The 15,212-nt window shown below is 39.7% G+C and overlaps 2 protein-coding genes across 9 annotated transcripts in view; one reads left to right on the top strand and one right to left on the bottom strand.

Annotated features, from left to right (window-relative positions):
* The window catches only part of LOC133536879 (mitogen-activated protein kinase kinase kinase kinase 5-like), a 39,007-nt gene extending 36,164 nt beyond the window's left edge, over nt 1-2,843 (bottom strand). For 3 of the 6 annotated variants that reach the window (XR_009802574.1, XR_009802572.1, XR_009802573.1), the window contains exon 1: nt 2,479-2,790. Coding sequence is in view for 3 of the 6 variants with exons in the window: in XM_061877543.1 (XP_061733527.1) it covers nt 2,479-2,586 (108 nt within the window). In the remaining 3 variants the exon portion in view is untranslated. The other 3 variants (XM_061877543.1, XM_061877545.1, XM_061877544.1) reach the window with 3 other exon arrangements.
* A 4,988-nt stretch (nt 2,844-7,831) lies between these two features.
* Nucleotides 7,832-15,212, top strand: part of eif3k (eukaryotic translation initiation factor 3, subunit K) — a 13,497-nt gene continuing 6,116 nt past the window's right edge. Inside the window, exons 1-5 of one of the 3 annotated variants that reach the window (XM_061877542.1) lie at nt 7,832-8,021; nt 9,439-9,537; nt 11,491-11,611; nt 11,818-11,967; nt 15,095-15,161. In XM_061877542.1, coding sequence (XP_061733526.1) covers nt 7,957-8,021; nt 9,439-9,537; nt 11,491-11,611; nt 11,818-11,967; nt 15,095-15,161 — 502 coding nt within the window. In that variant the 5' untranslated portion in view covers nt 7,832-7,956. Of the gene's footprint in view, nt 8,022-9,438; nt 9,538-11,490; nt 11,612-11,793; nt 11,968-15,094; nt 15,162-15,212 lie in introns of all 3 variants that reach the window. The other 2 variants (XM_061877541.1, XM_061877540.1) reach the window with 2 other exon arrangements.

Genomic DNA, 15,212 nt, shown 5'->3' with positions numbered 1-15,212 from the left:
TGCTTTTGAGTTATTATTAATTTTGGAGCAAAGACAGTTCAAAACAAAACTCTGATTAAAGGTCTCAGAAATCCAAAAGCCCCCCGCACCCATTCATAACGTGGTAAAAATAAGTCATATATCAATGTATATCATTTTTACTTTCAACTCTTAAACTTCAGATTTAGCCGTTGATTGTAAGTTTTTATAATTTTTTGAGCAATGTTAGTTTAAAAAAAAAAGACTGCCTGCATGGCAGCTTTGTGGTATTAGTTTCAACATTGCAACTTTTTCTCGTTACATTTCACCTGTTTGCTCTTTTATTACCCTTTTTTTTTTGCTCTTGAGTGACACAGGACCTAACTAGGAACTTGAACATGCTACATTACACACAATGCAGTGAGTTTATGGGCCCACTCCACCTAATAGCTACCATTTGTAAATAAAATGTATAAATGTACGATAAAATTAACTGTAAAATAAATTGTTGATGATGCCAAGTGTTCTGCACATTAATCTGATTGAAATGTAAATAAATACAAATTAATTTACCTTGAAAGTGGAAAAATTACATTACACCTTATAAATCACAGGTGTAAAACTCAAGGTCCGAGGGCCACATAAATTTATAAGGGCCGCAAAAGTCTGCAAATATTATGTGTCAATAAAGTGGCTCATCTTTTCTTACTAAATGTATTCGTTCTTTCTGTTTTGACAGAAAAAAATAGATGTACTGCATGAAAATCCACGCGTTCAAAACTTTTTTGTTATCTGGTATTGCAACAAATTTTATAACGTCATACTGTCCAGAAATTTTTGTGTAAATGAAAATGTTTACTCAAATATCTATAAGCTATCCAACTAATTGTACGCTTTAAAAATGACAATAGATTTTCCAGTAAAAAATACAGTGAATTTTAGAGCATGTTACTGTAAATTGGAAAAACTTTACCACTGTTCTTTACAGTAATATTCTGTCGACATTTTTTTTTTTTATAATGAAATTCACTGTTGTGGTTTTTACGATGTCTTCTGAAAAAAAGAGAAACGGCACCACATTTTTTTGCGGTAAAACAATGGCAACTCAGTTGCCAGAATAAAAAAAAAAAACCAATGGCTTTGTTTTTTTATTTACAGTAACGTGTTGTAAAAAACACAGTAAATTGTACAGTAAAATTCTGTCGACTAAACTACCATTTTTTTTGTAAAAAAAAAAAAAGGTAGTAGTTTTTCCATTTACTGTAATATGTTGTAAAATAAAACACTTTATATCTTACTAGTGACTGAGTTGCCAGTTTTTTGAACAGGTCGCAGCGGTACTCAGTTGTAATACACTTTTTCACCACTTGTGGCAGTAATGACATCCATCTATCCATCCATCATCTATCGCTTATTCCCTTTGGAGTCGTGGGGGGCGCTGGTGCCTATCTCAGCTACAATCGGGCAGAAGGCGGTGTACACCCTGGACAAGTCACACTCTCAAACAAACAGGAGAAGTCTGGATCAAAAGTCAGAGAAGTTTCTTCAGCGCAAAAATGAGGACTAAAGTGTAAAGCTGTATTTTCATTTGCAATTACATTTTATTGACTATTTAGTTAGGAAACATATTCATTAATACGGTAATAATACGGTTTATTTTAGCACTACATAGTAGGTATTTTTCGAGTCCACTCTAATGTAATATATTTTTTTTGTGTTTATTTGTTCAATAAATGATAATATTTGTGATTAACACACGTTTTCATATCATAAAAAAAAAAATCTAGATTATGATTGCGAGTTCAGTGTTATTATTTGAGTGTGCGCCCTGTACTGGAAAAGAACTCTATACAAGAAATTCACTCCTTTTACTTTCAGTCTTGTTCCACAAATGAGTCGGCTTGGAAACCTTGTACAAAAATGAAATAAAATTGCCCGAGATGTCCGAATCTACATTTTAAGTAGTTAAATATGCGTATTATTACATTTGGAGTTGAACAAAGACAAGAATTTAAGTTTATTTGAGAGAGTTTACAACAAGTAGTTGACATTTTACTTTACAGTCATATGTTTTTAGGGGTTTTTTGATCAGATAAAATTAGTTTTACTATCATATTTGTAGGATTTTTTGGCAGAAAACTTCATGGTGCTTGGATTCAGGTGCAGCGAAATGCTTGTCATCTTTTAACGAGAATACTTTCAGTTCTCGCTCAACCACTTCCTCCTGTAGGGCTGCAAATGGCATCTAAGCAAGGACGACAGAGAACCACACAAACTAAAAGTCAACGGACAAATGTTGACTTTGTATGTCCTGTATTGTGTGTATTTTTATTATACAACGCAAATATATATATTTTTTAATAACCATTATTCATGTTTTTTCTAGTACGATTACTCTCCTTATTCATGTTAACATTTAATTGTTGCTTCCAAGCTCCGTGGAAGATTTTCCTTCCCCGTTGAAGTTCCCTGAAATGTTCAAAGATAATATTTTAAAAGGAAGGTCAAACAGCAGCTGACCTTGTAGACGTCCCCGTAGGTTCCCCATCCGACACTCATCAGGATCTCAAAGTCCTCCTTGGGGTTCCTGGTGGAGAAATCCTGCGTGGCTCCAAGTTGGACATCCATGCTGAAGAGTGAGTGCTCTCACACACACACACACACACACACACACACACACACACACACACACACACACACACACACACACACACACACACACACACACAAACACTCTTGTGGTACAGTAGCAGATGAAGAAGCAGGTCTCCGACTTGTGACGCACACACACACGTACACACACACACACACACACACACGTACACACACACACACACACGTACCTTCCTGTTTGTCACCGGGCACAACCTTCTCTTATCTGCTCATTTGCAGAATGAGTGCAAATTTGCTTCTTACTGTTTGTATGTTTGTGTGTGTGTGTGTGTGTGTGTGTGTGTGTGTGTGTGTGTGTGTGTGTGTGTGTGTGTGTGTGTGTGTGTGTGTGTGTGTGTGTGTGTGTGTGTGTGTGTGTGTGTGTGTGTGTGTGCGTGCGTGTGTGTGAGAGAGAGGCCTTTCTGTCCACTGGCGCATGTTATGAGTATTCATGCTTCCCTATTCTTCTTTTGAACGAGCCCAAAATAAGCTTTTCCACTCAGCAGTAGCAGCCATAGCATTGAAAATCAATTCAACACAAAAGTCCACCTTCAGGGAATGTTTGCTAGTTGAAGAAAAAATATATATATTGAATTTATTGATCTATGTCACATGTAATTGATCGATTTCAACTTAGACGTGATTGACAAAACTACAAACTCACCTCAACCATTGCGTCACATTTTACACCGCGGTGCTCATCACACAAAACCATGCAGTTCTTCTGAAATAATGGGGTACGATGCCCTGGGGAACGTGCTTTGTCAGTATCATGCAGTGTCACTCTTCAAAACGTGCTCATATATATATATATATATATATATATATATATATATATATATATATGAGCACTTTATATATATATATATATATGTACTGTATATATATATATATATATATATATATATATATATATATATATGAGCACTTTATATATATATATATATATATATGTATATATGTATATATAATATGTCACTGATCAATTTGAATGTATTATTATTTATTTAGTTTACATTTTTTATTTTTCAGTGTCAAATGGTTCAACTCGGTCAAATATAGTGTGAATATTGATTTTTTTTTTTAAACCCCAAAATCATTGAAGTTGGCACATTGTGTAAATCGTAAAAAAAAAAAACCAGAACACAATGATTTGCAAATCCTTTTTAACCTATCTCCAATTGAATAGACTGTAAAGACAAAATACTTAACGTTAATTGGGAACAGGTGGGTGCCATGATTGGGTGTAAAAGCAGCTTCCATGAAATGCTCAATCTTTCACAAACAAAGATGGAGCGAGGATCACCACTTTGTGAAAAAAATGCGTGAGCAAATGGTTTAAGAACAGTATTTCTCAACCAGCTATTGCAAGGAATTTAGGGATTTATCCATATATGGTCTGTAATATTATCAAAAGGTTCAGAGAATCTGGAGAAATCCCTGCACGTATGCAGCAAGACTGAAAACCAACATTGAATGCCTGTGACCATCGATCCGTACTGCATCAAAAAGCGACATCAGTGTGTAAACGATATCACCACATGGGCTCAGGAATACTTCAGAAAACCACTGTCAGTAACTACTGTTGGTCGCTACATCTGTAAGTGCAAGTTAAAACTCTCCTATGCAAAGTGAACGCCATTTATCAACAACACTCAAAAACACCGCCGGCTCCACTTGGCCCAAGCTCATCTTAGATGGACTGATGCAAAGTGGAAAAGTGTTCTTTGGTATGACGAGCCCATATTTCAAATTGTTTTTGGAAACGGTGGACGTTGTGTCCTCCGTAACAAAGAGGAAAAGAACCATCCGGATTGTTATAGGTGCAAAGTTCATAAAGCTACATGTATGATGTACGGGGGTGTATTAGTGCCCAAGGCGTGGGTAACCTACACATCTGTGAAGGCACCATTAAAGCTGAAAGGTACATACAGGCTTTGGAGCAACATATGATGCCATCCAAGTAACGTTATCATGAACGCCCCTGCTTATTTCAGCAAGACAATGCCAAGCCACGTGTTACAACAGCGTGTCTTTGTGAAGTGAAGTGAATTATATTTATACAGCGCTTTTTCTCTAGTGACTCAAAGCGCTTTACATAGTGAAACCCAATATCTAATTTTTACATTTAAACCAGTGTGGGTGGCACTGGGAGCAGGTGGGTAAAGTGTCTTGCCCAAGGACACAACGGCAGTGACTAGGATGGCGGAAGAGTAATAAAAGAGTGCGGGTACTAGACTGGCCTGCCTGTAGTCCAGACCTGTTTCCCATTGAAAATGTGTGGCGCGATATGAAGCCAAAAATGCCACATCATGATAAACATCTCTATCGATGTTCATGATGATACATGAAACTGGTAGCAAGGGGTATTTTTTTTCTTAATTTTATGGGGGGGCTACTGATTCAAATTAAAAATGTTGTGTTCGGGCCCCCAAAAAGATAATTTTTTTTTGCCTGTGCTGATGTGCCCGCAAAAACTGGTGAGTTTATAATGATAAATGGGTTGTAATTGTACAGCGCTTTTCTATCTTCAAGGTACTCAAAGCGCTTTGACACTACTTCCACATTTATCCATTCACACACACATTCACACACTGATGGAGAGAGCTGCCATGCAAGGCGCTAACCAGCACCCATCAGGAGCAAGGGTGAAGTGTCTTGCTCAGGACACAACGAACGTGACGAGGTTGGTACTAGGTGGGGATTGAACCAGGGACCCTCGGGTTGCACACGGCCACCCTGCCACTGCGCCACGCCGTCCCTATATATAAATGTGATCCAAGTGGGAGGATAATAATTAACAATGCAATTTCAATAGGCCCTTCACCGCTTGTTGCTGATCTGGCCCTTATAAAGTTGTTGCAAGTTTAACCATATTCCTTTCTTTTTTATTTTCTTTATAGACAAATTATAATATTTATAGTCGCATCAGAGACTGGGTGCACGCAAAATGTTTTCTTCTTCCTAGGGGTGAGGGCAAAACAGAAAATAATTGAGAGGCACTGCACTAAACACATATCGCACCCAATATCGCACTGCACTGCACACCGTATCGTACTGCACGATGCTTCAGATCACCCTGCATTGCACCCTGTATGGCACTGCACACTTAATATCAGGGTGACTATCTGATGTTTCCTGCAGTGAAGGGCCCTATATTCATACAAACGCTGACTCAACAGGATGGCAGCATGCGTCCTGAGATAAATACTCATCAAATGGAAACTGTGGACAAGCACAGCTGCTGCAGCTTCAAAAAGGTCACCTAACTAAAAGACACAAATTAAACATGCACGTGGTGTTAACGTGTTGCGTTACAAATTGAACCAACAGCATTTATCCTTCCTCTGTCCTCTTCGGACTCAAAGTTCACGGCCTACACTTTCGTTTTCAATCAGTAGACTATCAACTCCCACGGGTGAATCCGTGATGACAACGGGGGTGTTTGAGTCATGAAATTCACACCCCAAGAAAGTCACAGCAATGTCTCATGCATCATATTGTTCCAGTTCCAGTATAGTTTCAGTTTATTTCGAACACGCATACGATGCAACGTAATGCATCAGACAATTCCAGTTTTTTCATTACAGCACGTCCGTCCCACTCGTGTCGAGTTTAGACAGTTACTAATTCAAGTATTTGTGTAACTACTAAATTAAAGTGTTAATGCCTGTAAAATAGTTTGTAACAGTAATGAGACGCCGGTTTAAGTAATGACTAAAGCATTGGAGCACATTAGTATGCTTTCATTCAAACATTCACTGTATTTTGTGTTGATTGATTGATTGATTGAAACTTTTATTAGTAGATAGCACAGTACAATACATATTCCGTACAATTGACCACTAAATGGTAACACCCGAATAAGTTTTTGAACTTGTTTAAAGGCCTACTGAAACCCACTACTACTGACAACGATGATGAAATATTAACATTGCAACACATGCCAATACGGCCTTTTTAGTTTACTAAATTGCAATTTTAAATTTCCCGCGAGTTTCTTGTTGAAAACGTCGCAGAATGATGACGCGTACGCGTGACGTCACGGACTGTAAGGAAATATTAGCGCTGCACCAAACACGGCTAAAAGTCGTCTCTGTTCATGACGTAATTACATAGTATTTTGGACATCTGTATTGCCTAATCTTTTGCAATTTGTACATTTAATAATAGAGACTATAAAGAACAATGCTGTTGGTGGAAAGCGGTGGATTGCAGCTGTCTTTATCACCGAGACGCAGCCGGTGTTTCTTTGTTTGTTGTGGACCAGAGCGGTCAAGCGAACATGTTTTCTCTACGTCAACCAGCATGTTTTTGGATGGGGAAATTGTGATATATATATGTTACTGGAGAAATCATTGGATTATTCATCGTCCTGCAGCAGCTGTGAGCTTGGCTCCTCGGCTTCTCTCTGAGACACAGTGTGTTCACCGCAGCCATCCGACCTCGAGGTATATCTTTACAATCTTTAAAAATCTCACTAAAACACTATTAAAACAATAAGCAGATAAGGGATCTTCCAGAATTATCCTAGTAAATGTGTCGAATTACATCTGAAACGCTCACACCCCCTTTCTTTTTTTTTCTAGTCCTTTCAATATCTTAATTCACGAATCTTTCATCCTCGCTCAAATTAATGGGGAAATTGTCGCTTTCTCGGTACGAATTGCTCTTACTGCTGGTGGCTCCCATTAAAAACAATGTGAATATGTGTGGGGCCCTGCAACTCGTGACGTCACGCGCACATACTTCCGGTAAAGGCAGGGCTTTTCTATTAGTGACCAAAAGTTGCAATCGTCTATGTTCTCTACTAAATCCTTCCAGCAAAAATATGGCAATATCGCGAAATGATCAAGTATGACACATAGAATGGACCTGGTATCCCCGTTTGAATAAGAAAATCTCATTTCAGTAGGCTTTTAAGTCGGGGTCCACGTTAATCAATTCATGGTAATGTTCCTGTCCTTATAGTGTAAATAGTACGATTTCCATCATTTTTGTCTAAACGCTTTCTTTTAAATAAGTTACAATATTGTAGCTGAGATAGGCGCCAGCGCCCCCCGCGACCCCGAACGGGAATAAGCGGCAGAAAATGGATGGATGGATATATTCATAAATATTTAGATCTCGTTGTTTTACTACAAAATATTTATTTTACCAGACAACTAGAGACTTGGTCGTTGAAGTAAGTTGCGTTTGGGGAACCCTACTTCCGGTCCCGTGTATCTCTCTTCCGGTCCGTCCCCCTTTCCCTGCCGACCGTCTCTCCATCGTTTTGCCGTGCTCCACGTGTGGATTTAAGTTCTTTTTTCCCCACTAACAATTTGTCAACATTGTCAGGACCAAATGGCCACGTCCAATTTCGAACAGATGAAAGCGAATGTGGCGAAACTCCTTCGAGGAATCGATCGGTACGAATGTTATGCTTCGTTAGCCTACATGCTAACTTCTGGTTAGCTGCATGCTAACGTGAAAGCTCGTTAAGTTTTATCAATTGCTCAATCCCGGGGTGTCAAACTAATTTTTATCGTGGCCCGCTTCTATCTGCGAAACCATATAAATGTGTATTTGCCCAAAAATATTGTTACACAATTGCCCCTTTTATATGATTATCATTTATTGTATGCCAACACATTTTTTAGAATGAAAATTGCTTTGCCATCAGAAGTCAAGGTAGCAAGCAGATATTAAGTTATTCAAGGGTTTCAAATACAAAGAATTGAACAACTTTTTACATCAAATAATGTTGATTTAAGAAAAACTGCATTTACATGACAAAATGACAAAATGCCTTACTTTTAAGGAGCTTCAAATGGAATTAATATGTTTAAATAATTAAATGTGTCATTAATTACTTATAACTTGAGTTGGATACATGTGTGATTAAACGTGTCATTCATTTAACATAAAATTGTTATTCATTATGTCATTATTTCTTATAGATCTAATTCATGATACATTTCAGTATTTACTTAACAATTTATTTGTTTTGTCCCATTTGGTCATCCGTATATAGACACTTATTTACTATGACACTTAATTGTATAAATACACTTTTATAAATGGGGCGGCATAGCGTAGTGGGTAGAGCGGCCATGCCAGAAACCTGAGGGTTGCAGGTTCGCTCCCCGCCTATTGACATCCAAATCGCTGTCGTGCCCTTGCCCCTGGTGCCGCTCACACTGGTGAATGAATGATGAATGAATGATTGGTGGTGGTTGGAGGGGCCGTAGGCGCAAACTGGCAGCCATGCTTCCGTCAGTCTACCCCAGGGCAGCTGTGGCTACAGATGTAGCTTACCACCACCAGGTGTGAATGAATGATGGGTTCCCACTTCTTTGAGAGCGCTTTGAGTATCTAACAATAGAAAAGCGCGATATAAATCTAATCCATTATTATTATTATTATAAAATCTGACGTCCTTCATCACGGTTGTTGAGAAGTTATAATTCACCATAGAAATGTACAAGAATTCTCTCTATTGTCTTGATAGCTAGTGTACTTCCTGTTTGCATTCTATTAACAACTTAATAATGCTAGACTATTACTGTTTGTACAGCCTAGAATATTCCAAGACTACTACTGGGAGTAATGCCTAAAATGTTAGCTATAAATCTAACAATAAAAGTAATAGAGTAAATATTAGGTGGATAGTATTGCTATGCAACAACATTGCCATGTGTTGTACTGCATACATGAAAATGGGGCATATTAAAATACCCCCGGGGTTACAATGATGTGATTCTCATGCATCTATGCCTAAAACTCCTCCCTAAACACATGAAAAGTATTGTGTTTAATTATTTACTCTGTCCCCCTGAACCTCAGGTACAACCCAGAAAACCTTGCGACGTTGGAGCGTTACGTGGAAACACAAGCCAGAGAAAATGCGTATGACTTGGAGGCCAACTTGGCCATTCTGAAACTGTGAGTTATAAACACTCTTTAACATGTCATGTTAAAGTACAAGTATTCCGAGTTATGAGCTAGGTGCTGGAACGCAATGTGCTTGTAGTTTGAGGTCAGGGCTGTACACTTAGATTTTTACATAAAAGATAAGGAGTAATATGAAATGTCTTAAATAACATGATAAAACTGTAACAATGTACACAGTGACACATATTTGCACTCATGCAGACAAACAAAGTGCCATCATTATATACAATTCAAATAATTAAAATAAAATACAACAACATAAATAACCCCTAAGTAAATTACTGAAATCCAAATGAAAACTAGTACCAAAAAATACCAATAGAAGAGCTCATTTTGACACAAAACGTTGTTAACCGCCAGCAACATGTCTGTTTTGGTAAGAATAGTGCTAATGTTGCGGTACATGAAATTGTCATTTGAAAAGTGCAGACATATTTATGTGATGATGAGCCGCAGCTGGACATAAGTTAACTTTTTATGAGAAGAAGATGCAGAAGGGATAGGAACTTATTTAGCATTAGGCTCAGTAGAGGAGACAGAAGTGCGTATAGGCGATGTCGCTAGTCTGATCATTAGTATTGCAAGCAGAAAATATAACTGCAATTGTCTGCTAATAAGCAATAGATTTGATCTTTTTCCTTCAGTAACATTTTTGCTTTCTCCTTTCCTTGCTTTCTATCTCTTCAGAAACAGCTGTCTGAGCATAACAAAACAGCGACCGCCTTTGGAAATATTTTGCATCTCTGTCAACAGTTTATGTTTTCTTATTTCATTGCAGCCCATCCTCATGATGTTAATCACCATCAACCTAAAAGAGCAAAACACAGTGCAGTGGAAACATGGGTTTATGTACGGTCAAGTTCGCATCTTTCGTTTTTTTAATTAAATCTTTGGTGACTGGCTAGTTGTTTTGCTAGCAGCTAAACTAGCATGTCGCGAGATCACGTCTGCGCAGAGGGTTGATACAGCTCCTGCATGATCTGTTGACAAAAATGTTTCCCCAAATCTTACTTGAGTTTGAGCCACTTTGTATGGATTTATTTTAGGGCCAAATGCATTTACAAAACATTAAAACTGCATGATCTTGTTGACCTCAACACTGCTATTGTGACGTATAAAGCTCGTAACCGCATGTTGCCTCACTGTCTATAGGAGAGGTTCAAATCCAGGGAGAGTCCATACGATCTTAGAGGTTCAGCTGTCTTTCAGAAAGCAAATATAAGAAGTAGTTTAAAAAGTAGATGTGTTTCTGTCAGGGGGGTTCATCTGTGGAACAGCTTGAATGATGCCTTAAATGTTCCAGTTGCATTCACACTTTTAAACAAAACTTCCAATGTCTTAGAAAAATATTTCGCTCTTGAATCAACACCAGCAGTTATTACTATGATCAATGTTTGTTACAAAACTAAATGTGGGACATAAATAATAATGGAATTATAAGTGTTTGTATATAGAATATTATTGGTACAAATGTTTAACTAACACGTGTACATGGATGTTTCACAACTGTTTGTCTGTCTTTACTGTGTATATATCTGAACAGTGTTCATGTTGTGTACAAAGTGTAGTTATAATATGTTGTGTAAAGGAAATTTCATGTTTTTTATGAAGCACAAGATCAGAGCCCAATGTCTCCTGGTTTTACTGCTTCTTGTATTTGAAATTGTTTATAGGGTTAGGCGAAATAAGTGCTCAACTTTAGCCTAAACCCTTTCGTTCTGTAAAATTGTCAATTTCAGAATGTAAAACTGTATGTTTATTTTGTTGACCACTGACCGAAGAAATAATAAACTAACTAAACAGATAAAAGGGTTGAAATCATGTTTACTACGTTGTCATTATTTCGAATTGCGCAATCTTTTTTTAGGCGTATATGCGTGTGAAATTCTCCGACTGTACAGCCTTTTGCTTGAGATACCACCGTATTTGTCTCTGTCCTGGCAGGTACCAGTTCAACCCCCCCTACTTCCAAATGAACGTGACTTCTCAGATCCTGCTGAAGGCCCTCACCAACCTGCCACACACCGACTTCACCCTCTGCAAATGCATGATTGACCAGGCTCACGTATCCTCTCGGTGCTGCACCTTGATGTCAGGTTGTTGACAAGTTGTTGTGTGTGTGTGTGTGCGTGTGTGTGTGTGTGTGTGTGTGTGTGTGTGTCTGTGTGTGTGTGCGTGCGTGCGTGCATGCGTGCGTGTGTGTGCGCTCTCTCTGGGTGGGGGGGTGTTTCCTTGACTACTGTGTGGCAGCAAGAGAAGAGCCCCAACGAGCAGCAAGAGAAGAGCCCCAACGAGCAGCAAGAGAAGAGCTCCATCGAGCAGCAAGAGACGAGGCCCATCATGGAGGAAGAGAAGAGCCCCATCGTGCAGATCCTGTACCTGGGCAACCTGCTGGAGACCTGCCACTTCCAGAGTTTCTGGGTATGACACCCACACAGGCACACACACAGACATTAACAGAGAAATATTTGTTGCCCCCTTCGGAAATACTAAAGGTGAGAATCTTTAGGCATCCCACAATTCGATTACGATTCAGGGGCTACGATAAATTATAAATAGATTATTTTTAGATGTATAATTATATTGTATATTATTATTGTGTATTGTTAATATATTTTATTATATATTCTGAAAGTATTACATGTTGTTATAAAAAATGTTGCGTCTTTCAGTTTTTGTATTGTTGCGCACAGAATACATATACAGTCATGGTCAAAAGTTTACATACACTTGTAAAGAACATAATGTCATGGCTGTCTTGAGTTTCCAATAATCCTTACAACTCTTATTTTTTGTGATAGAGTAGAATTTGTTGAAAGGACTAGTTGGTACAATCCCTGGGGACTCTGCATGGCAGGCGCGTCCTCCTGCCTGAGCCAGGCTTGCACCGGACCGCATACCTAAATGTGAGGCTAGGTGACACTGCTGGGAGGCTTTTCCACTATTGGGACACATCTTCAGTTGTGTGCCCTAGCAATACGGGGTGTTTCGGCCCGGCTTACCACAAGACACCCCTCTGCCGAGGAAGGGCCCACCCCAGGGTGATCAAATCCCTGGGTGTGTGCATCCCATTAGGTGCTAGCCTTAGCACCCTAGCTGGTGTCACTCCTCTTCAACCACAGCCAATGGCTCGTCCTCTCTGCGGTGTTGGCCAGATCTTTAATGGCCTTTCTGTGAGTTAGGCACCTGACTCCAACCTCCCTAAGGAGCTTTGCTGTTGTGCTAGCTACAAAGCCTGTACACCCCACTTTCACTGGGCGCACCCTCACCCTCCAGCCTCTGTCCTCTGCCTCAGCTGCAAGGTTGGAGTACCGCAGCTTCTTGTTCTCATACGCTTCTTCAATGGCATCCTCCCACGGAACTGTCAGTTCAATGATGTAGACAAGCTGGCAGGTTTCAGACCATAGGACGAGGTCTGGACGCAGGGTGGTCCTTGCGATCTCCGGGGGGAAAATGAGCCTCTGATCCAAGTCGACTCACATCTGCCAGTCCCTGGCTGCATTCAATGGGCTTTGATCAGGATTTGAAGGTCTCGTCTTCAGCTTTTCCCCCTCCCAAACATACGTTGGTAGGTGTCTGCACACATCCTGGTTGTTGATGGGTAGGGCGTTGACGGATACCCTCCTGCACTCAAGTTTGTCAGCTAGACATCTGAGGACCTGGTTATGTCTCCACGTATATCTGCCTTGAATGAGGCTGGTTCTACAGCCAACCATGATGTTGGGGTTGTACACAGGGGACAGGATGGGTCCTTTCCAAACCATTGTTGCAGGTTTATGGGAGATGCTAGCTTGAACGATGAAACTCAGGCTGTTGGATTCCATCCCCCAAAGTTCGCTCCACATGAGTTTCTTCTTTTCGACACCCTCCCACCTTGTCCAGCGGCCCTGTTTGGCTTGTGTTGCGGCTTTAGAACGTCCGGCTGTTTCCCCCTGACGACGCATAGTTCGACATTCCGTTGCAGATGCCTCTTGCCAGAGAGGAGTTACGGTTCCAAGGCCAAAGCCTCCTCTGCCTTGTTGGACGTGTCCCACTACGTCACGATGGAGAAAAGGCGATTTTTGCCTGTAGCACAGCTTTGACTGGGGTCCTCTTCTGCCCTGTTACGAGGCAAGGAGCGGCGGCTCTCATTACAGGTTCCCGGGAGTCATTGAGGGACATCTCCAGCCACACCTTGGCACATTAGAACTCTTCGACCAGGCTAGAGATTTGCAGCAACAGGGCTCCATCGCTGTAGAGTCCGACGCTGCTGAAGCACTTTGGAATTCCGAGCCACTTCCTTACTTGCGAGTTCACTAGCGTCTGGGTAGCAAACCAAACTGGAGGCACCAGAGCTTCATTTTCCCTGGTAGTGCAGTGCTATTAACCTGCTGAGGCCGTTAGCTGTGTCCTGCAGCAGTTGTTCAAGTTGCTGCGTGTCTCTGAGATCTGCGTTATACCATCTTCCGAGGCTGTTGATGGGCTTCTCTATAGCATGTATGCTGCATTTTGGACCGTCTGTTTTAATTTATTTTATTTAACATGCGTAAATAAGCAATTTCTGGACATTTGTACATTGATTTATGAATCGCCAACATTCAAATCAATACATGTTCCCAACATTAGGAAATACTGTAATTTATATGCAAATATGTACCAGGATCAAACAAAAATAAATGTACAGGCAATTTTTAAGTCACATTTTTAGAAGAAGCAAGAAAAGAAGTATTGTTCATAATGTTAACTTACAACAATAGAGGATTGTGTATAGTCTTTTAAAGGAGTCATATTTCGATGTATTTTATTTATTTTCACATTTAAAACACTTGTTATCTACATAACACGTAATGGTAGTTCTTTGATCAACATTTTGTATAGATTATGTTTTACTGACCATTTCCAAGCCACTTTCTGACCGTCTTATTAATGTGCCTCCTTTTCGACTGCCTCGTCTCCTTGTCAGCCATGTTGTAGTTTTTAGCGCTTCCATAGGGAATCTACTGACAGATATGTTAGAACAAAAACTTTGTGATGTATTTCTTTTATGTATGAAAAGCACTTTATTAACAAAGTATGATTGATTGATTGATTGATTACGCTTATTTAAATTACAAATGGGTTAGAGTTAGGGTTAGGGCAACAGTGGAGGATGCATGTGCATGTACAAGCAAATCTGCCCCACAACAAGATGGAGAAAAAGAAGGAGCTCATTGACTACAGTGTCAGACTCCAACTGAATAAAAACGGTGAACTCTTCGGTTAAACCTCTATCATATATGGAGATATCCACTGACGTAACCAAGCGTTTTTGGAGCAAGTTTGGGAGACAGAAAGATTGATTTATAAATTGATTTCACATTTTCGGGACTTAAGCAGATCCAAAATACACAAAAAGAGGTGCTTACAGGTAAGAAATGTTGGTTTTGCATGATAGATCCCTTTAACATCTATTAGCACATGAAGCAAACATTTGATTCTTGCTGAGATTAAAAATGTCAAAGATATTTGGACTGTTTTTTACTTTTTTTTGCTTCTCCAACGTGACCAAACTTTGCTCCCTTCCTCACAGACGACTCTTGAGAAGAATCGTGAGCTCATCGATGGAATTGCAGGTTTCGAAGACTCAGTCCGCAAATGTGAGTATCGTCATCGGCGGGTGAAAAAGTCTGTCGAGACAGTATGGACAA

The sequence above is a fragment of the Nerophis ophidion genome, linkage group LG18, assembly GCF_033978795.1.
Source record: "Nerophis ophidion isolate RoL-2023_Sa linkage group LG18, RoL_Noph_v1.0, whole genome shotgun sequence".
Classification (NCBI taxonomy): Eukaryota; Metazoa; Chordata; class Actinopteri; order Syngnathiformes; family Syngnathidae; genus Nerophis; species Nerophis ophidion.
Note: the sequence above shows the minus strand (reverse complement) of the source record. Positions and strands in the feature narration are given on the sequence as shown.